Raw genomic sequence first — 27,158 nt, 5'->3', positions numbered from 1 at the left:
TTAGTGTTTTCAATGAAAGATTAAAACTCCAATTCTGCTCTATGCTATAAGATTAGTGCACGGAGAGAAATCCACCTTCTTGAATGGCTTTGGAAGAATAGCATCAGTGAATCTACTCCATAACAGATTGGCTTACACAATCAGCCAAGACTGAGGCCGAATAAAGTGAATGAAATCGGGCTATTTTAGGGCCCTATCGCCACTACCATGAGCTACTACCACCTTTTCCAGGCAGTCTCTAGAAGCAGCCACAAGAGAAGTGGGCAGCAGCAAAATTGACCAGGAAGGTGTCTCTCCCCAGCCCCCCTCATGCAGCAGGAGGGGAAGGGGCAGCTGGCAGTGGTCCTAGCAGGGATAAGAAATGAAACTCAGTGCAGGAATGCGGTGGGCCTTACCGTCTGATTTTGCTCCCTTTTTTGCCACTATCCTGCCTGATTTTGAGCAAGCTAGTGGCAGAAAAATCCAGCCCTTTTTTACTAAAAGCACAATAAAATGTAATGCAAGGGGAGGTTGCAAATTCATCATTTTTTTAATGTTAAGTAAAACAAATTGAAGTTACTTTTTCCACTTACCTGATCTAGTGAAAGCTGCGACAGCCATGTATTTTCAAGAAGCTCTTTCCGACGGGGTTTTGGCGTATCTCGGACACTAAGATACAGCTGCTGAGCGTTGAGGCCACACTGCTGACAGATTCCACGCTCCACTTCAAAAACTTTTGATCTCATATAGCACCGATTAGACCGAACCAAAAAGTCTTCCTGACATTTTTGGGAACAGAATCGTGTGTCCCAAGCTGTAGATTCATGATGCTTGCTGACCTGGATTGTTGGCTGTTGACAGCCAAGGCAAAGTGGGGTTCCATCCTTGTTCACAGCTTGTACATAGCCAATTTCTAAGGAGTTGCCAGCTATTTCATTAGTTACAGGAAATTGAGAAGTACTGTTGCCATCTTTGTTCCCAATGCTTCCACTTGCGTCACTGAAAGTAAGACAAGTACAATATTCTACATCTTTAACGACAAGTAGAGAACATGCTACATCTTTAAAATGGGCTCTTTGTAAATGTGACTGTTCTACTAATCTTTATTTCTTAAATTTAATTCAACAGCAAAGCATGCCCCAACATCTATAAAGTAGATCGCTATTTCAAGCCATTCTAGCAGCCATGGCTACCTGTGAGGTTGCTACTGCATTATACATGATTGTAAACATGAGATGGAGAAACTAAAGTGACCATATACAAGTTTCAAATGTTTCGTCTAACGATTTGTGAACATGGCCACATGTTTGTGGATTTGATAATCATATTGGCGACTGGGTCAGAATCTAAACTTACAGCATTGAATGAAGCATCTTTGCATGTCTAGTGTTACATTTACATCTCAAGTTTAATAATTACACTTTGTGGATTGCAAGAATGTTTAAAATTGAATATTTTCAGCAAACTGGCAGAAGGTTCACTGCAACAGTAGCATGTTTTCAGGCTGAAATACAAGAGCAAAATATTTGTGGATCATTAACACTATGAAAATAATTCTTACAAAGATAAATGTGAATATCTATAAACATTCACTCAGTCTACTTCTGCTGAAAAAGTACCTGTTTGCCATAATATTTTACTAATTTGTCATGTGAATTCATTAAAGGAGCAATGGATAACATCAGCAACAATACTGATATATTTTCCATCATAAGCTGTAAAAGCTAGAAATCATAATTGGGTGTTGACTCCAAATCATTTCTAAATATGACCCAACCTATTTTGAATTCAAAATGAAGCTTGTAACATGAGCCTCCTACAATTATTATTACTTAATGGACACAACAGTGAATTTAAATTTCAGATTTTTATGGTGACAAAACATAGGAACAGGAGGAGTAGGCCATTTGGCCCCTCAAGCCTGTTCCACCATTCAATGAAATCATAGCTGATCTGTGACCTAACTCCATATACCTGCCGTAGCCCCATATTCCTTAATACCTTTGGTTCACAAAAATCTGTCAATCTCAGATTTAAAGTTAACTGAGCTAGCATCAACTGCCGTTTGCGGAAGAGAGTTCCAAACTTCTATCACCCTTTGCGTGTAGAAGTGTTCCTAACTTCACCGCTGAAAGTCCTGGCTCTATTTTTTAGGCTATGTCCCCTAGTCCTAGACTCCCCGAGCAGCGGAAATAGTTTCTCTCTATCTACCCGACCAGTAGCCAGATGGTTGAATGGATAAAACCATAATATGGCACCATTATTTGATACAGGCTTATAGTACAAAATTTTACAATTAGGTTTGCAAAGTTAATGATGCCATCATCTTCAGTTATTTCATTGACACTATCAACTGTATCGATACATTGCAGTTTTCAATCTATTAAAATAAAATAATTTTCAGTCAAGTTGCTTGGTTATTACTTCAGTGGTGAAATGCTACCCAAGAACTGTGCCATATGAAGAATGCATCATTCCTATTTCATTGGAAAATAGCCTACTAAAAAGGAAACCATAGAAACGTACTTGTTTAAATTTTCCTCAATTGGTTGATTTGAAGGTTTGATTTTATTTTTGCCATGGAATGCAGCATCTCTGGCTATAACTCGTACAGTTCCTCCTTCACTGTGTGCCTTATTCAGAGACACCACAGCTACATCTTCCTTTGTTATGAATCTAAAAAGAAGAATTATTTCATACTGATTTTCAATGAAGGCACTTAATTTTTATTATTGGAAAATAAGTGGAACAAAGACATGGAAGTATGAATAAATAAACTAACTAACCCAGTGCACACCAGTGTACATCTCTCTATTTCTAATTTCATTCAAACAAAAAAATGAAATAGATAGAAACTCGAGAATAAAAAAATAATTTAAAAATCCCAATAATTAGACTCTCACCAGAAACTCAGCAATAAAATAATCTCCTTTTACAGGAGGTTCACTGAAATAGAACTAACATTGTAATTAATCTCCAATAGAATGTGCTACACAATGCACTGTGTAAAATAAACCAAAAGGTACCAGGATATAAAATAAGCAGAGTCTGAATTAACTGAGGAGTCACAACAACATTAGGAACATCCCAAAAATGTTTTACCTTTTTGTACAGCTTTGTCTACGGTGGTCTTTCATGATGCTTTCTAGTACGAGAGTAGGACTGCAGAAAACCTGACCGCTCTTCCTAATTATTCTTTGCTTCATGGCAGTTAAGCTGAGCCATTCTCGTACAAACCGTAGAAGCTGAAAATTGGGAAGAGAAAAGTAAGATGGATTTAGAATGTAGATTTATACAAAAATGTTGGTAAAAGAAACTGATGTAATGGCAGACCCAGTGACTTGTTTTCTCCTATTTCTAGAACACCAGCTTCTTGAGGACAATGTTAAGATATGCAGGACATAGGTTAACAATATGCTTCTCTTAACTAAATGTACATAGTATTACCATGACTTCATACTGTAAGTGGTTATGAATATGCAACATACATTTTAAAATTAATTTTGTGAGAAATACTTTACTTTGGATAGGCCAAAAGTCACAGCTAGTTATTACTACAGCATGATTGGGGCATATAAAATTATCCTTACAATTAATACTGGGACTCTTTTCCACTGAAATTCAAAGCACCACTGTAGATGCAAATGCACATAAATACTGTGTCATATGCCTAGAGCTGCATTACACGTTTTGAAAACTCAGTGCTCATTAAAATTAATTGCTGGTTCAATGTGTGACTAATAGCAACATTTTCAATGGGAAATGTCTTCAATTATATTCTATTGTTTTGATTGATCAGCAATAATCATGAGCCTTGGCTCAGTGGTAACATTCTCACCTCCAAGTCAGAAGATTGTGGGTTCAAGTCTCAGTCCAGAGACTTGAGCACATAATCCAGGCTGATACTTCGATAGTGCAGCACTCCCTAAGTACTACACTGGAGGTGCCACCTTTTCGATGAAATATTAAACTGAGGCCCCATCTGCCCTCTCAGATTGATGTAAAAGATCCCTCAACCAACATCACCAAAACAGATTATTTGGTCATTATCTCATTGCTGTTTGTGGGACCTTGCTATGTGCAAATCGTCTGTCGCATTTCTCTACATTACAACAGTGACTACACTTCAAAAGCACTTCACTGGCTGTAAAGCCTTTTGGGATGTCCTGAGGTTATGAAAGGTGCTATATAATTTTAAGTTCTAAAGGGGGTGAAGGAAGAGAGAGACCTGGGGGTATATGTGCACAAATCTTTGAAGGTGGCAGGACAGGTTGAGAAAGCAGTTAAAAAAGCATACGGGGTCCTGGGCTTTATAATTAGAGGCATAGGGGGTGATTTAAAACCCCAAGAACGGGTAGGTTGGGGGGGGGGGGGGGGGGGGCGGTGGGAGTTAAAAATAGTTGTTTTTTGGGTCGCAACCGCAACCCGGCTTTATTTCAGGGTTTAATGTCGGCGCGTAAAAGTCCAGGCTTCCCACTGGGAATGCAAAGTCCGAAAATTTTGCGGTTGTGACCCAAAAACACTATTTTCAACTCCCACCCGTTTTTGGGGTTTAAAATCACCTGCATAGGGTACAAAAGCAAGAAAGTTATGTTGAACCTTTATAAAACACTGCTCCGGCCATAACTGGAGTATTGTGTCCCATTCTGGGCACCACACTTTAGGAAGGATGTGAAGGCCTTAGAGAGGGTGCAGAAAAGATTTACTAGAATGGTTCCAGGGTTGAGGGATTTCAGTTACATGGATAGACTGGAGAAGCTGGGGTTGTTCTCCTTAGAGCAGGGAAGGTTGAAAGGAGATTTGATAGATGTGTTCAGGTAAAGTAAATAAAGAGAAACCGTTCCCATTGGTGGAAGGGTCGAGAACCAGTGGACACAGATTGGCAAAAGAACCAAAGGTGACATGAGGAAAAACTTTTTTACGCAGTGAGTAGTTATGATCTGGAATGCGCTGCCTGAAAGGGTAGTGGAAGCAGATTCAATCTTCACTTTCAAAAAGGAATTGGATGAATACTTGAAGGGAAAAAATTTGCAGGGCTACAGGGAAAGAGCGGGGGAATAGGACTAACTGGATTGCTCTTACAAAGAGCCGGCACAGGCTCGATGGACCGAACGGCCTCCTTCTGTGCTGTAACCATGCTATGATTCCAAGTTATTTCTTTTTATTAATGACAAGTACCCACATTATTCAGTTGCAATTGCATGAACATGTGCTGTACTCGTAAATTTAGTAAGCAGCCGCAGCTTCTAGTAACTCAATATTTTGATTTCATGGTACCTTAGCTTTTGCACAGTATTTGTGTCCGTTTAAGGAGGTGTACTTTGTCAAACAAAATTTTATATATATATAATATATAATTCTGATTGGTGCCACATAACTTCTGACAAAATGCAAAGTTTACAAAAGCACCGGACTAAATCTTAAAAAAAGGAAACAAAGATCTACAAAAATATCCCATTTATATAGATAAAATATGATACAAACTTACCACTGCACGATTTTTCTTCTGTTCAAAGATCATTGGTAAATCTTCCCAGTTTTCTAACTTTATATCCAGAGGAATAAAATTGCAGTTTAAATGCTCTCCCTCCTAATAATAAACAAATAGTAATAATCATTTACCAAGAATCCTTCTGAACTCTTCAGTACTTAACTTCAGAAAAACTATCAGGATGATGTCAAGGGGTGTCTAGAGGGTCCATCACCAGGGAGAATAACATTATTTCTACTATGTACAGAAGAAAGTAAAAGTACATTAAAGTAGTTTTATTGACAGATTGCTTGAACACAAAGCAAACTGAATGAAATGTAGTCTACAATCTTCACATTTCAAACTAAAATTTATTATAATATGCTATACAGGATCATCCTGGAAAGCAAAATAACCTCCTGGCTCTTTTTCTCCCCTCTGACCTGCCCCTTCTACCCTCATCTCCAACAACAAATGCGAGGAGCTCACGGACTTCTTTGTCACTAAAAATGAAAACATCTGCTCAGTTGCCTCTGCCGCAGCCCCGCTTCCCCTACAAGCCAAACCCCTCCCAAAGCTCTCCCCTGCCCTAGTCCTGACCTGTGTTTTTAAATTTCTCTTTCTCCCCATTCCTTCTCCAAGCTCATCTTGTCCATGAGGCCAACCTCTTCTCTCTTGACTCAGCCATCTGCTGCCAAAACCCTTATTCATGCCTTTAGTTACATCAAGGTTAAATTATTCTAAAGCTCTACTGGCCGGCCTTCCATGCTTCACCCTCCATAAACTTCAGCACATCAAAACCTCTACTGTCTGTATCCTATCCCACACCAGGTCCTACTCACCGATAATCTCTGTGCTTGCTGACCTGCATTGGCTCCAGGTCCCCCCAATGCCTCACGTTTAAAATTCTCATCCCAGTGTTTAAATCCCTTCATGGTCTCACTCCTCCCTATCTCAGTAACCTTCTCCAGCCAAACAACCCTCCAAGAACTCTGCATTCCTCCAGCTCTGGCCTCCTGTGCATCCCTTCGCCCCACCATTGGCAGCTGTGCCTTCATCAATCTAGGCTCTAAGCTCTGGAATTCCCTCCCTACACCTCTCTGCCTCTCCATCTCTCTCCTCATTGAAGACCCTCCTTAAAACTCTTTGACTAAGGTTTTATCCACCCCATCTAATATCTCTTTCTTTGGCATCTCTTTTTTTGTCTGACTACATTTCTGTGACATGCCATGGCACATTTCTCTATGTTAAAGGCGCTATATAAATTTAAGTTGTTGTTTTATGCTGTTCCTGTAACCTATTCCCACTTGTTTACAGTCTACTCAATTCGAAGATTGTTAATTAGAATTTTCTGTTAATTTTTTTTTTCTTTCTTTAATTTGAATTGAAATTTTTAAAAAACCCTTCTGTGCCATTTTATTTAAATTGTTTCATTTGAACTACTAGACAATTCAATTTTTATCCATCCAAAAATGACTGAATTAACCAAAGTAGACTATATTGACAACTTCTTTCTGATACAAGACCTGGGCAGCATGTGCCTCCAGTAGAGGGAGATAATAGTGTGCCATTTTATTAAATTGTAAATAACATAGTACATTGCTGTTACACATAGAACTGATTTTACACAATTTTTCAATACATTTGTCTAAAGTATGCATGATGAGGATAAACTATGCTGCAGTACAAAAACTAAGATATTTGGGAAAGCAGCTTTATGTTTACAGCGATGGACCAGATTTTCCTGGGGATTTGCACCACTGTAATGGCGCATATTTGTCGTAGGTACCCTTGAATGGCACAAGAGAGGTAATTATGGAGTAAGTTACATTTATTATGCCACTCCATATTTTCCCAGGGCTCCGCCATTACCCTCGCCGAAAACAGTAAGAAGGTAATTAGCACAGCTCCACCCCCATCAATATTATCGCTATTTTCCTATATTTAAGCCATGTTTTACGCTGTTGCTACTTAGACAAAATAATACCGTTGGTGGCCTGTCAGCAGTGTGATTTATTGGTCCATGTTCGGTATGGAAAACGGAGCCAAAATCAATTTGTATTCGACGGTGATATTTATCACTCTCGATTCTGTGTCAGAAAGTTGTGGGTTCAAGCACCATTCTAGGGGGATGGTTTTAAGTTTAGGTACTTAGAGCGTACCCACTGCCTACCCGTTGTAACCGATGTGAGGACCAAGCAATTTTGAGGCGCAGGCCTCGTTTGTATGCAGCCGGTGAGCTAGATGCATCAAACCAGCAGTAGTTAATGGCAGAGCCAGCCGAGAGTTGCAGCCTGAGAGGAGAGAGGAGGGAGATGATCCTGTGGGGCACCAGGAGGAGTAAACTTTTAAATAAGTTCAAAGCTATTTGAGCCATTTTTCGAGTGGCTGCCAGCTGTCTCTTTAAGGACTGCTCGTTAGGCCACTCATTGCCAGTACAAATGAGTAAAGTGTCAGTGGCGCATGTTCAACTCATTAATTCCTCAGATTTGTAATCGGAGTCCTATGTGTGTATAGTACCATGATTTTCATATTACAAGTGGCCTCCTGTCTGAAACAGGCGGGCGTTCCAGCCATCCTTCTCAGGGCCATAACCAAGATGGCAGCGGCCGGAGTGCCAGTGTAAATGGGATGATGACTGACCGACGCCATTTTCAGGCTGTTACAACCCCGTTTTCGACAAGCGAAAATTAGTCCCTTAGGACTTGAGCACATAATCCAGGCTGATACTTCAGTGCAGTACTGAATGCTGTGTTGTTGGACGTGCCATCTTTTAACAAGATGTTAAACTGAGGCTCTATCTGCTTGTTCAGCCGAATGTAAAAGATCTTATGGCATTATTCAAGGAGAGCAGGAAAGTTCTCCCTGGTTTCTGGACAACATTTATCTATACCAATATCCCCAAAACAATCTCATTGTTGTTTGCTGGCCTACATTTGACTACAAAATAAAGATGCCTACATTTCAAAAGTAATTCATTGGCTGTGAAAGAACATGAAAGAATCATAGAATCATAGAGCACAGAAGGTACTATATAAATCCAAGTTCTTTCTTTACAAGTAGTAGGCTATAACAAAGCATTAAAATTCTATGCGTTTAAAGTACACAATATTACTAGTCTGAAACAAATTCTAGATTTTTCAAATTTAATGGTAAAAAATTACATTTGTCAAGTTATAAGCTTGCTGGTGACCTTTCTGAATGCTGTTTGATTGAGTGTTGTAAGTGTAATACATCAGATACATTTCAAATTTAAGACACATGGATACACATCCACACAAAAGTAGAATCCACCTATGCACGGAATTGAAACTGCTAACAATACCTTTGTGTAGAGATATATTCTATCAGTATTCTTGCTTGCGCAAAACATGAAGCCATCATAAACTGGAACACTGCTGTCACAAGGGATATCAGGTTGTTCAATACCAGAAAGGTTTGACAGAGAGTTACCTTGGAAGAAATGTCATGATTAGTTCCTCTTTTAAGAGGAATCACTGTTAAAACTTTTTTAAAAATTCTCTTTCACACATTCAAATATGTTAGGAAGGGTTGCTAGGAAAGTAGATTTTTAAACACTCAAACTTCTGCAAGTACACATATGGTGTGACGGCAGGATTGGCATAGTGATGTCTTGCATTCAAAATGTCTGCCGACACTCACTTGATCAAAGTTCCAGAGGGCGAACAGCACCTGCGGAACTATATCCCAGCAAGGAGTCAATGCCTTCAAGATAGGAAAGGAAGAAGTGGGAACGGGGAAGGGGGTGGAATTCATGGGAAAATAAAAAGAAAATACAATCTATCCTAATCTTGTATGTATCAGTAGGAAAGCCACACTTTTGAGAAGTAAAGGCTTTTTTTGCACTGGAGCCGAGAAGGTTAAGGGATGACCTGATAGATGTCTTCAAGATTAAGAAGGGCTGGTGAAACAGCTAACAAGAGAGCACAAATTTCAGATAATCACAAAAAGAATTAAAGTGGAGGGCCATGAGGGAGTATGGCGCAGATTCAACAGAATGATACCAGGGCTTAAAGGGTTAAATTATGAGGACAGATTGCATAAACTAGGTTTGTAATCCCTTGAGTTTAGAAGGTTGAGGGGTGATCTATTTGAGGTGATTAAAATAAAGGGATTCGATAGGGTAGATACAGAGAAACTATATCTTCTAGTGCGGGAATCCAGAACAAGGGGGCACAATCTTAAAATTAGAGCTCGGCTATTTAGGAGCAAAATCAGGAAGCACTTTTTCACACAAAGGGTAGTAGAAATCTGGAACTCTCTCCCATAAAAGGCTATGGATACTGGGCCAATTATAATTTTCAAGATTGAGAATGATTTTTGTTAGGTAAGGGTATAAAGAGATAAGGAGCAAAGGCGGGTAAATGGAATTAAGGTACAGATCAGCCATGATCTGATTGAATGGTGGAATAGGCTTGAGGGGTTGAGTGGCCTACTCCGGTTACTATATTCCTTAAAAAAAAAAGCTGGATAAATATCTGGTTAGGAATAGAATTGAAGGTTCTAGAAATAAATATAGATTGATAAAATCAATACACATCGATATCAACAAATACTCCGTTTCCAGAGGTACTGGGAAAAAGTACTGTGCCATGGAAAGCAACTAATGAAGGATGAATAACATAAGTTCAAAAATTAGACATATTTTTGAGATTTGTTCCAGAGGTACTGGGATGGTCAGGAAACAACGTTGCAAAATTTGCCTTCAAGAAATTCATTAAATAGGGCACAGCCCATGCAAGAAATAATCCAGGAACTATTCCATTTGAATAGTTGTACAAGCAGATGTGAAGAACAAACTGAATTACCTGGTTGCTGTTGACTCTCATTATCCACACTTCCTTTGGTCATGGTAATTGCATTGCTGCTTTTGTCAATTTTGAAAGGTACAAGGTTTTCCTCAGATTTCACTGAACTGCAGTGCAACATTTCACTATTTATTTGCTCTGTAGATGTATTTGATTCATCTTTTTCCTCATTCTCTAGGTCAGATAGGACTGTACAGTCAGTCTGAGGTTGGGTTCCTCCTTCACATTCTTTTTCACTTAGATTTGTATGACGAGACAAATTTTCTTCTTTTTGATCGCCTGTGTTAGGAAACACTTCAGTTTGAAACATTATTTGGACAGCTTGAATATTAATTACTTGTTGCCAAAACCAAAAATTAGCAATAGGCCTTTTCAGCATTAAGGCATTAAACATACTAACACAAATAAATTTTCCAAGTACCAAAAGTTTTCCTCACAATCAGATCACTGAAATAGTCAGCTATTTTTAGTTGAAGTAAAACACTAATATATTAACTTGTGTTTTAAATTTTTTTTCTAATAAAAATAGTAATAGAAAATGCAAAAAAGAATCCTACCAACGCCTCTGGGAGTTTCACACATTTCACAGTAAGACAGTAAAGTACTATTAGTATACGTGCACATGTTGCAGTTCCACGATTTTTCAGTTACATGCAGTCTTCTTGAGGTAAGTGATGTTCCACCCAGTAATTGTTGAGTTCTTTGAACTCTAAATGGGGATGGCACTGTCCCATCTTTGGCCTGTCTCTTTTTTGTACTTGCACTGTTTTGGACTGGTGTACATAAAGATTTAAATCGTTTAGTCTGTGGCTCAAAGTTAGCTTTTAGCAGTGGCTCATTGTCGTTTGTTTTGTCTTTTGCTTCACTCTCACTTTCACCAGCTTCTCTTGCGTTTATTATATCCAGCTTTCCTTGTGGTTGCTGGACTAATTTTGGGGAATTTAGAGATTCTTGCAGCTCAAGTAGATCAGGCAATTGGCTACATGGCAAATCTTGAGGGGTCCTCTTGCGTTTCCCTGTAGAGTCAGGTTTTGATGAGAAGAATGAGCGGATATCATGTTGTTTTTCTTTCTCAAACTAAAGAAGAAAGTATAATACATTGTTGCAAAATGATGAATTGGAAACTTTTAAAATCAATTTACTTAGCAAATTAGAAATCTATAAAGCCAACCACCCATTAAACCTGAAGCACTTGGTCTTGCATTAAAGCAGCAATAATTCAGAAGTTGTTTGGAAAGTCTACATCCTATTATGTTGCTTATGAAATTCAATAGTTACTGTAAATGTCAGTATCTGTATTTTCCTACCTTTGTAAAAGCTTTGTTATACTTAACTAGGCAATAAAAAACCTTGTGTTCACGACATGTTGAGCCCAGTAAAGAAGGCAGCTGTCACTGAAGATTGTGCTACCATTTTTAGTTACGTACAGAATTAAAAGGACTGAAGAGGAAAGTAATACTGGCACTATGCAATTTAACAGTTCTAACATAGATTAGATTGTAAAATTCAGAATTAGTAAGGTTTAGTTTGCCAAAATTTATATTCGTAACCGACTCAATTTTTGTATTGGGATGGTTAGATCAAGAAGGTTTTCAGGTTGCAGTATTTGGGAAGACAAAATCTAAAATCACAGACTGACGTCAGTAAAAACTGACTCTGTGAAATCTTCATCTCCCACAGAAAAATTTAAATAGCTTGGAAACAGAATGTGTCACGCATGTAATTTTCTTTGTTAAGACAAGCCTTAATTATATTATAAAACTGTCTCAATTTATGCAGCATTGTACATTTAATATTATATGACATATACCTCTCATCAGCATAGGTTTTTATTTCTGTTTGCTCCTTTTTTTAAAATTACTGTATGATTCTGCATCCAATTGCATATTGTATATGCAGCATGGCAGTAAGAAATAGTTGAACTTAAAAAAATTCATATTTGCAGATGAATAAAAGCAGAATAAAACACAAAGGCCTAGAAATTGAATCGTGCCTGTTTACCAGCGCCAGTCCTGCACCAGAAGTGCACTACCCACCAAATTGGATCAGGTTCCTCCGTAGGCATCCAGGAGTCCTGAACTATTCAGGAAGCTCCTTGGAATATTAAAATAAGAGTCATATAGTGGTTGTAGGATACTTTTGTGAAATTGATTTGCCCCATCGCCTGACTCGCCAAGTGATAGACTCGTTCAACAACTCATGGCGCCAACAGTCAGCGCTATTTATGGGCATAGCCCCTCTGTACAGGTTAGTTGCTGGTTTGTCCTGTTAGGCTGCAAGTCAACTTGTGGGCCTTTTTTTGCCTATTTTCTCCATTCCACTAATGACAGGAGTTCTGGGAACAACTTTGTGCTGGTGCTGGACTTGCAGATATTTTATTTCACTCATGGGAGGGCTGTTACATATGCCTTTGGGGCTGGAGGATGAAGGGGTGCACCAAAGACAGCAGTGTGCAGAAGCAGCTGGGAGAAAAGGGAAAAGGAGGGTACTGCATTGGCGGCCATTTGTACAATGGGTCTTCAGGGAGCACTTCTCATACCTCAACTCAACCAGAGAGCAACGCGTGAGGTGCCTGCGCTTCACCAAAGAGCTAGTCACGGAGCTATGTCACCTGCTGCAGTCACAATTGGAGCCCCAAACCAGGGCCTGGACAGCACTGCCTGTGGCTGTCAAGGCTGTAAATTCTAAGCTGCAGCAGGTGACATCAGTAACACCTCGAGTTTGCTGTTCACTGCTGCATCAGGGAGGTGACCGAGGCACACTATTCCAGATGGCAAATCTACATGTCCTTCCCCACGGACCAAGCGAAGCAGGACGAGAGAGCACTAGGCTTTGTATGCATTGCAGACTTCTCCCGTGTACAAAGGGTTATTGACAGCACTCATATTGCCCTGCATGCTCCCCATCACCAGCCTGGTACCTTACTCAACAGAAAAGCATGCCACTCCCTCAACATCCAGCTTGCTTGCGACCACAAGCAATTCATAATGCATGGCTTCCTGGCAGCGGCCATGATTCTTTCATCTTGCATCAGTTCTCTGTCCTATCTCTATTCCAAACAGAATGTCAGGTCACAGGCTGGCTACTTGGTGACAAGCCAGGTATGGCTCATGACTCAGGTCAGGAATCCAGGCACAGACACAGACCAGGTGTACAGTGAGAAGCCATCCTGTCATCAAAAATCTCATTGAGCAGACCTTCAGCATGCTCAAAGAAGCTCGACACCATCCAGAACAAAGCAGCTCACTTGATTGGCACCCCATCCTCCACCTTAAACATTCATTCCCTCCACCACCAGCGCACCGTGGCTGCAGTGTGTACCATCTACAAGATGCACTGCAGCAACTCGCCAAGGCTTCTTCGACAGCAGCTCCCAAACCCGCGACCTCTACCACCTAGAAGGGCAAGGGTCTAGAAAGTGCAGGGGTGAAATTAAAAAGGAAATTAGGAAAGCAAAGAGAAGGCATGAAAAGATACTGGCAAGTAAAATTAAGGAAAACCCAAAAATGTTTTATAAACACAAAGAGCAAGAGGATAACTAAGGAAAGAGTAGGGCCTATTAGAGAACAAAAATGTAACCTATTTGTGGAGGCGGAAGATGTGGGTATGGTTCTTAATGAATACTTTGCGTCTGTCTTCACAAAAGAGGGGGGCGATGCAGAGATTGGAGTTAAGAAGTGTGAAATATTGGACGGGATAAACCTAGTGAGAGAAGTATTAAGAGGATTAGCATCTTTGAAAGTAGATAAATCGCCAGGCCCGGATGAAATGTATCCAAGGCTGTTAAGAGAAGAGAGGAAATAGCGGAGGCTCTGACCACCACTTTCCAATACTCCCTAGCTACAGGCATGGTCTGGAAGATTGGAGGACTGCTAACGTTGTACCGTTGTTTAAAAAGGGAGAAAGAGATAGACCAAGTAATTATAGGCCAGTCAGTCTAACCTCGATGGTGGGCAAATTATTGGAATCGATTCTGAGGGACAGCATAAATCGTCATTTAGAAAGGCACGGGTTAATCAAGGATGCATTTGTTAAGGGAAGGTTGTGTCTGACTAACTAGATTGAATTTTTTGAGGAGGCAACAAGGAGGGTCAATGAGGGTACAGCGTTTGATGTAGCGTACATGATTTTAGGAAGGTCCCACATGGCAGATTGGTCAAAAAAGTAAAAGGCAATGGAATCCAAGGGAAAGCGGCTAGTTGGATCCAAAATTGCCTCAGTGGCAGGAAGCAAAGGGTAATGTTTTACGGATGTTTTTGCGACTGGAAGGCTGTTTCCAGTGGGGTCCCGCAAGGCTCAGAACTAGGTCCCTTCCTTTTTGTGGTATATATTAATGCTTTGGACTTGAATGTGGGGGGCTTGATCAAGAAGTTTGCAGATGATACAAAAATTGGCCGTGTGGTTGATAGTGAGGAGGAAAGCTGTAGACTGTAGGAAGATATCAATGGACTGGTCAGGCAGGCAGAGAAGTGGCAAATGGAATTCAATCCAGAGAAGTGTGAGGTGATGCATTTGGGGAGGGAAAACAAGGCAAAGGAGTGCACAATAAATGGTAGGATACTGAGATGTGCAGAGGAACAGAGGGACCTTGGAGTGCATGCCCACAGATCCCTGAAGGTAGCAGGACAGGTAGTTAAGGTGGTTAAAAAGGCATACGGGATACTTTCCTTTATTAGCCGAGGCATAGAATGTAACAGCAGGGAGGTTATGCTAGAACTGTATAAGAACTGTATAGGAAAGAGGTGATTGCACTAGAGAGGGTACAGAGGAGATTTATGAGGATGTTGCCATGGCTGGAGAATTTTAGCTATGAGGAAAGAGTGGATAGGCTGGGGTTGTTTTCTTTGGAACAAAGGAGGTTTAATTGAGGTATATAAAATTATGACAGGACTAGATAGAGTGGATAGGGAGGACCTATTTCCCTTAGCAGAGGGGTCAGTGACCAGGGGGCATAGATTTAAAGTGATTGGTAGAAGGATTAGAGGGGAGCTGAGGAGAATTTTTTTTTCACCCAGAGGGTGGTGTGGATCTGGAACTCACCCTGAAAGGATGATAGAGGCAGAAACCCTCAACTCATTTAAAAAGTTCTTGGATGAGCACTTGAAGTGCCGTAACCTACAGGGCTACGGATCAAGCGCTGGAAAGTGGGACAGCTCTTTTTCGGCCTGCACGGACACGACGGGCGGAATGGCCTCCTTCTGTACCGTAACTTTCTTTGATTCTATGAAGGGCAGCAGGCACATGGGAACACCACCACCTGCAGATTCCCCTCCAATTCACACACCATCCTGACTTGGAAATATATCGCCGTTCCTTCATCGTCGCTGGGTCAAAATCCTGGAACTCCCTTCCTAACAGCACTGTGGGAGAACCTTCACCATACGGACTGCAGCGGTTCAAGAAGGCGGCTCACCACCACCTTCTCAAGGACAATTAGGGATGGGCAATAAATACTGCCCTTGCCAGCGACGCCCACATCCCATGAATGAATTTTTAAGAATGGTTACGCTGCCTGGAGCGCTCTGGAGGAATGATGATGGTGTCTTTAAATTAGTTTGGTGTGTAATGCATGCTGCATAATTTTGCTATACAGAGGCACCAGCCCTTACCACCACCCAGATTGGTGGAAGTGGAAGAGCAGTAGTGACCATCAGTACCCCTAACTGCCAGAGCTGTTAGTGAACAACTAGAGTAAAAGTACTTCACCTGAACCATCCTGCCCCTTCCTAGTATACTAATAGTCCCACCATACTTATAACCACTGTCCTCACAACCACCATCTGATTGCCCTCGTGCCATCCCTCAGCCACAATCTTATTAAATGGCAGAGCAGGCTCGAGGGGCTCTATGACCTACTGCTGCTCCTATTTCTTACATCCAGCCTCATGGGTTTTACCCTCACTTGACTACACATCAACACCAAAACCAAATCCAGAACAAAAATCCTTACTCCAACAACTAAATTCACATTTGTGTAACAGTTAACTTGCTGAATTAAGAATCATCCTTATGCAAGTCTGTCTTCTGTGCTTGTTTACCTATCCTCGAGCTGCTACGAAGTGTATCGCCAGTGACCACAGCTTAAGAGGGAGAAGGCTGCAGAGCTTTCATTGAGGACACTTTAGGCTGTGATGGGTGAACTTGAGGGCACAGCTGCAGACTGCAGCATCACGGCATGGGCCAGAGCAGTCTGGCCTAGCTGGCTGTATGGCATTGACAAGGACACTGGTAGAGCGGGTGGTGGGGAAAAAGGCAAGCTGTCATCTGGAGAGATGGCAGCAGGTGCCTCTCCCATGGAGCCACGGTCAATCTCCTGGGACTGAGCCTCAGCACTCCTACTGCTCTCCATGGGAACAGAGTGCAGGAGTGATGTGATGCTTCAGTGCTGGACCCCAGAGCTAAGATGGGAGCAGTGTGAGTTGCCATGGAAGCTGTCACCAAAGGCTTCATCATGGCGGGCCCTACTGCCGTATTCATAGATCTCCTCTTCCTGAACTACCACAGGGACCTCAACATTTTCTGTACCTGAATTGGGAGAGAGGGACAAGGATTAGCTTTTGTGCAAAGGGTGAACAGAGAGAGATGAGTGGCTGCTGAAAGCAGTGGCAGTTTGTGTTGCAGAGTGCGTAGGTTGAGAGAAGCGAGAAGAGAAAAAGAGAATTAAGCTGTGAAGAATCCCTGCGCGATGTCTCCTCCAGCATTGCCACTCACCACGGCCATGTCTCGCCCCATGCCTGCAATGTCCCGACGTCCTCAAAAGTGTAGGCGGCCTCTGGCTTCTCCAGTCGCCGCCTCCTGCCTCATTATACGCGTCACCATTTTCCCAAGAGAGTGCGTTAGTGGCAGCCTTCATAGAATCATAGAAAATTTACGGCACAGAAGGAGGTCATTCAGCCCATCATGTCCGTGCCGGCCGAAAATGAGCCACCCAGCCTAATCCCACTTTTCGCACCTGGTCCATGGCCTTGTAGTTTATGGCACTCCAAGTGCATATCCAAATACTTTTTAAATGTGAAGAGGGTTTCTGCCTCTACCACCCTTTCAGGCAGTGTGAGTTCCAGACCCCCACCACCCTCTGGGTGAAAAATTTTTCCTCAGCTCCCCTCTAATCCTTCTACCAATCATTTTAAATCAATGCCCCCTGGTTATTGACCTCTCTGCTAAGGGAAATAGGTCCTTCCTACCCACTCTATCTAGGCCCTTTATAATTTTGTACACCTCAATTAAATCTCCCCTCAGCCTCCTCTGTTCCAAAGAAAACAACTCCAGCCTATCCAATTTTTCCTCATAGCTAAAATTCTCCAGCCCTGGCAACATTCTCGTAAATCTCCTCTGTACCCGCTCTAGTGCAATTACATCTTTCCTGTAATGTGATGACCAGAACTGTATGCAGTGCTCAAGCTGTGGCCTAACCAATATTTTATACAGCATAACCTCCCTGCTCTTATATTCTATGCCTCGGGTAATAAAGGAAAGTATCCCATATGCCTTTTTAACCACCTTATCTACCTGCCCTGCTACCTTCAAGGATCTGTGGACATGTACTCAAGGTCCCTTTGTTCCTCTACACCTCTCAGTATCCTCCCATTTATTGTGTATTCCCTTGCCTTGTTTGCCCTCCCCAAATGCATTACCTCACACTTCTCCGGATTGAATTCCATCTTCTCCAGATTGAATTCCACAGCCTTGCGAGCAGTTTTGAGAATGTGCCTGTTATGGTCGAATAGATGTGTGCAAGATGTGAGGTGTGGGGAAGGGAGGGTTGCAACTGTACTGAGAGTAGGAAGTGCTGAGTGTGTGAGTAGGAGGAAAAAGAGATGGAGTGAAGTGTGGTTAGTGATTGTAGGAGAGTGAAGGGAAGTGGTAGAGGGGAGTGGTGAGAGTACTGGGATAGGTGGCGCAGGTGTGAGAAGAGAGTAATTGCGGTGAGAGGAAGGATTCTTGCCATAACCACTCTGGTGAGGTCATTGAACTTTTTGCGGCATTGCTACCATGTCCTGGGAGCTAAACTCCTTGCAATCACCTCTTTGAACACATTTTCCCACTTGCTTTTGAGTTGTTGCTGTGAGGGCTTTCTGACCCACAGAGGGAATAGAATCTCCTTTCTCCTGCTGACAGCCTGGACCAGGGCCTCCAACGCTTCATTGAAGAACCTTGGTGTCCTTTCTGAAGCTCTTGCAGCCATTTTACCCCTTTCAGAAGCTTCCTTGCTATCCTCAGACACAGTGCAACTCCCCTATAAAAGGTGCTGGGTACCTTTAAGAGGTGCCAGAGACGCCTAATTGCCCGCCCTCCCAAACAACCAATAAGCAGCATGGGTAACGCTGGTTTCACACCTGTCTCATGACAGCGAGGTCCCAGCACCAATTTCCTGTGACCACGTGAGCAGGCATGTGCAGCACACGCCCCACCCCCTGCAAGCCTATTTTTGGGAGCAATCAAACTTCTGGCCAAAGTCTTCACCAATGTTGTTATCATTCTCTCCGCTAGATCACTTTGATCTTCAAGTTTGAAAGCAGCATTAGCCCCCCCTCAAAAAATGACGGCAGGATAGATAAATTAAGGGAGCCATCTAATCTATCGAAACTTTCAGAAGAGGTTTTTGTTTTAAAAGGATACTCAAATATATTTAATGTGAACTGTTATGATCTACATTGACAACTGAATAAAATTATTGTTATTTGCAAACGATTTTTCACAATTTGTTGCTGTGGAACTTTAAAATGCTGTTTTAAGAATTTTCTCTCTAGAAACCAAAGATCTGAAGGAAGAGAGCTTGAGGAAATATTTTGCAAATTACATGTAACATTATAGATTTCTGGCAGTTCTACTGATGTCATAACTGACAAGAGTGGCTCCAGTGGTTTATGAACATCAGTACAACCTGGAAATTGAATTACTGCTTCATTGGTGTTTCATTCTTTAGTACATTAGCCAATGTCGGGGCCCCTGTACAAGTTCAGGAAAAGGAGATCCATGAACACGGCAGTAGTGCCCATCATGATGGAGCCTCTGGTGACAGCTCTGACAGCTTCCATGGCAACGCATTCCAAGTACAGCATTTCTGAAAACAGATTACATGATTTTTTTTTTACCATACTGCAGTGGAGAAATGGGATGCAGTAGAGATGGTGTAGTATAGGTGAAAATATAACAGTGACAAAGGATATGAAAGTGTACAGCATCATAACTGGCACTATAGTATTAACTTCCATCAGCAGAAGTTAATATTAGTATGTAGATGACACGAGTCAGACATTACTCATTATAATGCTCTGCACTAGTAGGTATACTCAGACTTCACGGTAATTAGTAATTAAGTTTGAAAAATTAGTACTTATATTTCATGTAGCATAGTTCATATTCTTACATGGGTGAAGAACACTTCATCCTGAGCTCCTGGTAAATTTTCATTTGGTGCCCAGGCCAGTGCAGTGTTCAGGAAATCCCATTTTTCTTTATCTCCCTCCTCTACTTCCAAGTGTTGCTTTATTCCATTTAATGTGTTGCTTGTAACACCAGTCTGCAATTGAAAAGTTAAAATAATGTATCTCCACTGATTAATTAATTGACGAATTTGGTATTTAGACTAAACCTACTAAGGTAAAAATCAACAAACCTTCAAACTTAGAGATATTCTAAATTTGTTATAATTTCTAAATTTTAGGTCCGCTTCTCCTTAAACCCAGCAGTACAGCTTTTGACTCGTGCCCCATCATTAAATTGTAATTCCAACTTCAATTTACATTACACTTAGTTCTTGGCCAGGGTGGAGGACAGATCACTTTGTGATGGTGAAACACTCCACTTCTAGAAATGAATAATTAGCAACACCCTATGGTCAACTGGATATAGAACACTGATTGCAGTTGTATAGAAATCTACATTGTCTGGAGGAGAAAGTACGGGCGAGAATGCTGAAAGTAAGGACACAATGGGGGAGGGAAGAGGAAGAAAATAAATAATTTATAAAATATATATATTTTTAGTTTCTCCACCTTCTCCCGGTGTAATTATTTCCTTCTCTCCTGAAGGCTATAACTCAGGCTGGAATGTAGTTCCACAGTATCTTGGCCAAGCATTCATTCTTTACGTTTGAGCCTGTACTGTAAAAGCAAGTTATTTTGATTGTGGGGGAAGAGGAATTTCAGCAAAACAACACCAGGTGATATATTTAGTTACTGAACCATCTTGGCTGGACTAGAGTCCTTTTTTAAAAAAAAAATCTGAAGAGCTCGCAGACTCTGGTATCACTTTCCATTATTTGTGAAAAACACACACAATATGTTCAAATTATGATGTGGAGATGCCGGTGATGGACTGGGGTGGACAAATGTAAGGAGTCTTACAACACCAGGTTATAGTCCAACAGCTTTATTTGAAATCACAAGCTTTCGGAGGCTTCCTCCTTCGTCACCTGACATATGTTCAAATTAGTTCTGGAGTATCCCAGACCTTGCTTGGATTTATTTGAATCCAGTTGTAGTCTTTGAAGATTATGATAGAGATATATAATTTTATTGAATATTTTGTGTAAGCTTTTAAAAATAATGGTGGTATTTAGAATGTAGATGTACAAGAGTTGGATATGGAATCATTGTTACATATAACTAGAAATGAAATTGATCCTGAAAAAAAAAATAGCAGAACACAGGGCGGATAAATCACCATGCCTGCCCTGGTGACACGTGGCCTAGACTGTTGAAAGAAATCAGAGAGGAGATAGCAGAGGCTCTAACCACAATATTTCATTCATCTTTAGATATGCAGAAGACTGGAGGGTAGTCAATATAACACTCTGTTCAAGATGGGAGAGATGGATCAACTTGGCAACTACAGACCATTTAGTCAAATACAGAATCCATAATTCAAGTTCAAATTAGGAAGCACTTAGAATTAGGTTAATTGAGTATTAAAGAAGTTGTGCACCCCAGGAGTGAGTGCTGGGTCCACTTTTGTTCTCGGAATATACAAATGGTTTGGACTAGGGCACAATCTTGAAATTTGCTGATGCAAAAATAGGGGATTTGCCGAATGGTGAGGAGGACTGCAAAAGACTTCAGGAAGGCAGACAGGTTAACAGAGTGGGTAGACTTGGCAGATATAATTTAATGTGGATATAGAGTCATAGAGTTATACAGCACGGATAGAGGCCCTTCGGCCCATCGTGTCCGCGCCGGCCATCAGCCCTGTCTACTCTAAGTGTGATGTAATATATTTGAGGGGGAAAACAAGGAATGGGAATATACACTCAATGGAAAGATGCTAGGTCGAACAGAGAGATTTTTTAAGGATTCAAATACATTGGGCTCAATTTTGAAATGGTGGCAGGATGTCAGCAGGGGGGGTGAAGGTGCGCGTGGCAAACCCGAATAAAAGAGGAGAGGAGAGAGAGGTCATCCGGCGCTGGAACAGAGAGTGGAGGGCGCTGAAGATCTGGGGGGAGGGGAGAAGAGGGGGACATCGGGGGACGGAAGATGGTGGGGGGAAGAGAGGGAGATTGGTGGGAGGGAGAGGGGGAGATCGGAGGCTGTGAGGGACATCAGAGATGGGAACATCAGTGGACAGGTAGGTTTATTTTGTTTTTTTAAACTTGTGCAATGGTTTTTTATTTAATTTATTTACATTATTTTTGCCTGATCCGACCCTTCATGCCTGGTTTCACCAGGCGTGAATCGGAAGCAGCGGTAAAGCCGCCCAGGTAAGTTTAAAATTGGTTTAACTATCTACTATGTCAGAAATAAAGTATCTTAAGTACCTCAACGAGATACATTTGGTTCTTTAACTGTCATCCCACCGGCTTGAACTGCCGGCGGGACTTCCGCATTCGGGAAGCGTCCACGCACACAGGTGCGTGTGTGGGAAACCCGGAAGTCGGCGGGTTGGGGCCGGCTTCCTCACCCGTTAGGGATTTTCCCGATTTTCACAGCCCCCCCCGCCCCCCAATTTCATTTGAAAATCGGGGCCATAATTCCTGATGCAAGGGTAGGTAGATAAAGCCATAAAAAAAACAGCATTTTGGGTTTTATAAATAGGGGCATAGAATACAAGAATAAAGAAGTCATGATAAATTTGTAAGCTGCACTTAAAAGAGGACTATGTGCAGTTTTGGGTGTCCCATTATAGAAAGGACATTATAGCCATAGTATAGTGCAGATTCACCAGAATGATTCTAGAAGGTAGGAAACTAATGTTGTGAGGAGAGATTTGAAATATTAAGATTATATTCACTGGAGCAAAAAAGACTGGAAATTTGATAGAGATTTTTTAAATTATGAAGGGTTTTGATAGATTGAATAGAGGAAAACTATTTCTTCCGTTTAGGGAGTCAGTGACTAGTGATCATCAATTTGAAATTGTGACTAAGAGGCCATGGAGAGAGATTAGGAGAAATTCCTTTACGCAAGGAGTTTATGCAATCCATCCTCCACCACATGTAATAGCTGAGGCAGAGACCATTCCATGTTTTAATGGAAAAGTGAATAAATATTTGAAGCAAGAGGAAGATATAAGGTTATTGTAGGGCAGTGGGATACAGCACAGACGTTATAAACTGTACTGTAAACTTCTTTGCCTCTATTTGTATCAAATTATTTTAATGTTATGTTAAACAATAGTACCATTAATATGAAATTACATATGATAGGAAAAGTGAAAAAAGACTAACAGGTGCACTGCTGCTCATCCTATCCATTAGAAGATGCGATCTCATGCACTACCCTCACAAACCTCAAGACATGGTAACTCGTGAGAAAATTGAAAAAAAGTGGTCAATTTCTGAAAAGACTGGGATTTTTCTCCTTAGAACAGGGAAGATTAAGGGGAAATTTAATAGAGATATTTTAAATTATAAAGGGTTTTGAGAAGAGTAAATAAGGAGAAACTGTTTTCATTGGCAGGAGGGTCGGTCGCCAGAGGACACAGATTTAAAATAAATTTAAAAAGAACCAGAGGGGAGACGAGGAGAGTTTTTTCGCAGCAAGTTATGATGATCTGGAATGCATTGGTTGAAAGGGTGGTGGAAACAGATACAACAGTAATGTTTAAAGGGATTAGATATATACATGAAAAGGAAAAAATTGCAGGGCTGTGGGGAAAGAGCAGGGGAATAGCTCTTTCAAAGAGCTGGCACAGGAACGATTGGCCACCTTCTATGCTATATGATTCTATTCTGTGAAAATTCATACAAGTATTCATCAGTACAACTGTACCTTGCGCTTTAACATGCTCCACATGAGTGAATCCAGTGTTCCTTTGGCGATGAGATAATGAATGTGAACTGAGCTGCACTGCCCTATACGATGAGCTCTGTCTTCAGCCTGCACTAAGTGACCAGGATCCCAGTACAGCTCAGCAAAGACAACATGTGTAGCAGCTGTAAATGTTAAACCCTATGAGGGATGTGAAAAGGGAAACCGTTACTGTATTTAGGCTTGATCTGTTGTAAAAACCACACTGGTCAACCATAAAGATCCTGAATAATCACTGAATTATAGAATCATAAAAGATTTTGACAATAAAATTAGGTAAAAGAACATACCAGTTGCTTACATACTTCAAGGCCAGGAACTATTCCAATTTGGTACACCCAGACTTGGAGTGCAATTATTGCATCTAGCTTAAAGTGTTAGTACACAAGGTTGCACAAATCATACAGGATGTTGGTTTATACCTGTAATTCTGCACTCAGTTGAATTCTGTATCTCAGCATCATTACAATGAAGAAATGGTAAATAGGGACCAGGTATATCCCCAGATGGGAAGGGAAGAAAAGAAACAAAGAAAAATCTTGTTCTTTGTGCAGCTCCTCATGGCTAGCTCAGAGCAACATTGTGAGCAGGTCTGTTGAAAGTGGCATATAATCAAAGGTGTTTGGTGGGGGGTGGTGGAAAGAAAATAATGAGAAAAATATGGTTTTGTAGGCTAAAACAAATATTGAAGTTAGATTTTGGTCACTGATAAACTTATTTGAAATACTCCACGAGTAAAACTTTGGGCTAAGGCATTCTATCCTACTACTGTAATACCTACTTCCCGTTCTCTACTAATACCACTCTTAAGCTTCACTGGTTAGTGCACAAGTACAGGCTGACTCATTCATGATCTTCCTTCATTTGGAAATCGGTCTGGCCACTAGGCCTCAATTCCACAAATAACCCAGCTGAGTTTGGGATTTGTGAGCAGAGAACACACATGCTACCGTTCTGCAGCACAACACATTAATACAATAATGTGGTGAACCACTAGGCTATCTTTCCATCAACATCTTTGATTCTTCCAGTCATGTAGATGGAACTGTTGCAAAATAATTGCCTATTTTAGGCAAAACATTTTAGTTTAGTGATAACAAAACAGTAAATAGCAATAATCTGATGAGAAAAAAAAGTTACTGCAACAAACCAAAAGTGGCTGAAAGAGAAATAAATCAAATAACTAAAAAAAAATTCAAAAATGTGATTAAAAAAGCATAAAACAGAACATAAAGTTATGAGAAAGAAATAACAAGAACACATAAAAAAGACATTAAATGAAAGAAACTGAAAAAGCTGTTTTATCTATTCCAGTCTTCTCTCGAGAAATGAGAGAAACGCAGAAGTGAACTGAAGAAAAAAAATGAAGTCTTTAAGATCAACAGTAACGCAAACTTTCTAAATATCTAACAGTACTTATCAAATACATATTTTTCTTAATAAAGGTTGAAATATCTTTAAAAAAAAATCGACTGATCTAGGTCTTTTTGTTATACTTCTGATACCTGTCCAGCAGCTTTGATACTGAGGACTGCAACTTGTGTTTCTGGATCGTTCTGAAACTGATGGACAAGATGAATCCTTTCTGATGCTGGAATACTGCCATCTATTCTTATGTACCGTGCCTAAAAAAAAATTGAAGATGTTACATGACATTTAATATTTACACAATGGAAACTGGGTAGCAAAGTAACTGTCAGCGGGGTGCTAAAATGTTCGATCCTGAAACATTAGTTGCCACATTAACAGTCTGAGATCTATAATCATTCCTTGTCAGCCCAATACTTTGGAGTAGGGAACAGGTTAATATTTCTTTAACGATAATTTCTGGTTGTTTCAAAATATGCAGTTTCCAAATTGAATCTACTGAAAAATATTAAGACTAGAAACTTCTCATTTTCTACATTCGGCTTCATAAATTACAGAACCACATAATTTGTTCTTAGTATTCTTTATGCTAGCTTTTGGGTGACTACTTATACTAGACCAATATTATTCTGGCAAAAGTCCTATTAGAAGGTTTGATTGGTAGAAAGAAATTTAATTAAAGCAGATATCTCTGTAATGGGCAAAATTTCTTAATCATTCAACTACCAATGATGAACAGGCATTAGCCCCTTTGGCTGCTAGGTCGTAAAAGAGGGATCATCAGGAAAGGCGGCAAGGATTTTGCAAGTTTTTGATCTCGGGTCTGAATGCATTCATCCTGAAGAACAAGATCAAGATGGTTGCCTTGCCACAGATAATGCAGGCAGAATAGATGGAAGACTGACTCGCCAAATCCCTTTGGTATGCAGGTAGGGCATCATCCTTCCTTTCTAAGAATATTTCTGGTGTCACTTGTCTCAGAAAATCATGCAGCCATTACCTCACAGTCCCCATATAAAGGAACTAGAAATACACAGGGCACTGGTTTTTTATGCAGATAAGACAAATACTTTAGCGCATACAAGTTGTTATCACTTTGGGAATAAGAACATAAGAACATAAGAAATAGGAGCAGGAGTAGGCCAATCGGCCCCTCGAGCCTGCTCCGCCATTCAATAAGATCATGGCTGATCTGGTCCTAACCTCAAATCTAAAATCATGTCCAATTTCCTGCCCGCTCCCCGTAACCCCTAATTCCCTTTACTTCTAGGAAACTGTCTATTTCTGTTTTAAATTTATTTAATGATGTAGCTTCCACAGCTTCCTGGGGCAGCAAATTCCACAGACCTACCACCCTCTGAGTGAAGAAGTTTCTCCTCATCTCAGTTTTGAAAGAGCAGCCCCTTATTCTAAGATTATGCCCCCTCGTTCTAGTTTCACCCATCCTTGGGAACATCCTTACCGCATCCACCCGATCAAGCCCCTTCACAATCTTATATGTTTCAATAAGATCGCCTCTCATTCTTCTGAACTCCAATGAGTAGAGTCCCAATCTACTCAACCTCTCCTCATATGAATAACATCAAGTAAACCCAGCTCTCACATATAGGGGGTTATATTGGATAACCCCTGAAGCTGGGCGCAGGGGTTGTGATGTGCGATTAACCCATGCCCGGTCATTGAGATGTAGGCAGCACGTAACATTCATGCTGCCTGGTGATTTATTTGATTGCTGCATGCAGCCAGCGCTACCTGTGCTGTTGAGTGGCTGTTCACCAGCAGGGGGCCCAGATATCACGAGTGGCTAGTACAACTTAAAGCCAGCCAGCACCTCTTAAAGGAAAGGTGCACTGTGGCTGCAGGAAGTGGTGGAAGTCAATTGGGAAGTGATTCTGTGCTGCAATATAGTGCAGTGGTGGTGGTGACAGGACCTCTCGAATTTTTAATGAGCAACAACTGGGCTGCTCAACGTTTGTGAGTCTTTGATATTTGCAAAATATAAGGTAGTGGTCCGCACGGAGTCTGAACGAAGATCAGACGTCGCACACGTAAACTACAGATGCAGGTCCCGATGTTTACAAACTGTTGAGTTATTTTAAAATATTGAATAACGGTTGTGTACAACTAAATCCCACATCCTCCAATCTGCCGATCTGAGTTGTACCAGGCCTGCGAGAGAGCGTTCACCAAGGTTCTCTGATGACGCACAAAAGGCCTTGGTGCAAGAGGTGGACAAAAGGAGGGGCATCCTATATCCACAGG

The 27,158-nt window shown here is 41.0% G+C and overlaps 1 protein-coding gene across 8 annotated transcripts in view; it reads right to left on the bottom strand.

The window, feature by feature from the left end:
- Positions 1–27,158, bottom strand: part of zranb3 (zinc finger, RAN-binding domain containing 3) — a 128,593-nt gene that overhangs the window by 34,295 nt on the left and 67,140 nt on the right. For 7 of the 8 annotated variants that reach the window (XM_067987225.1, XM_067987224.1, XM_067987222.1 and 4 more), the window contains 10 exons: positions 25,034–25,153; positions 23,490–23,669; positions 19,649–19,801; positions 10,836–11,355; positions 10,279–10,557; positions 8,775–8,902; positions 5,468–5,569; positions 3,082–3,224; positions 2,506–2,655; positions 573–978 (listed from right to left, as the gene is read on the bottom strand). In XM_067987225.1, coding sequence (XP_067843326.1) covers positions 573–978; positions 2,506–2,655; positions 3,082–3,224; positions 5,468–5,569; positions 8,775–8,902; positions 10,279–10,557; positions 10,836–11,355; positions 19,649–19,801; positions 23,490–23,669; positions 25,034–25,153 — 2,181 coding nt within the window. Of the gene's footprint in view, positions 1–572; positions 979–1,358; positions 1,484–2,505; positions 2,656–3,081; positions 3,225–5,467; positions 5,570–8,774; positions 8,903–10,278; positions 10,558–10,835; positions 11,356–19,648; positions 19,802–23,489; positions 23,670–25,033; positions 25,154–27,158 lie in introns of those variants that run through there. The other variant, XM_067987228.1, reaches the window with a different exon arrangement.

The sequence above is a fragment of the Heptranchias perlo genome, chromosome 7 (assembly GCF_035084215.1).
Source record: "Heptranchias perlo isolate sHepPer1 chromosome 7, sHepPer1.hap1, whole genome shotgun sequence".
NCBI lineage: Eukaryota > Metazoa > Chordata > Chondrichthyes > Hexanchiformes > Hexanchidae > Heptranchias > Heptranchias perlo.
This window is presented reverse-complemented; position numbering and strand designations above follow the sequence as displayed.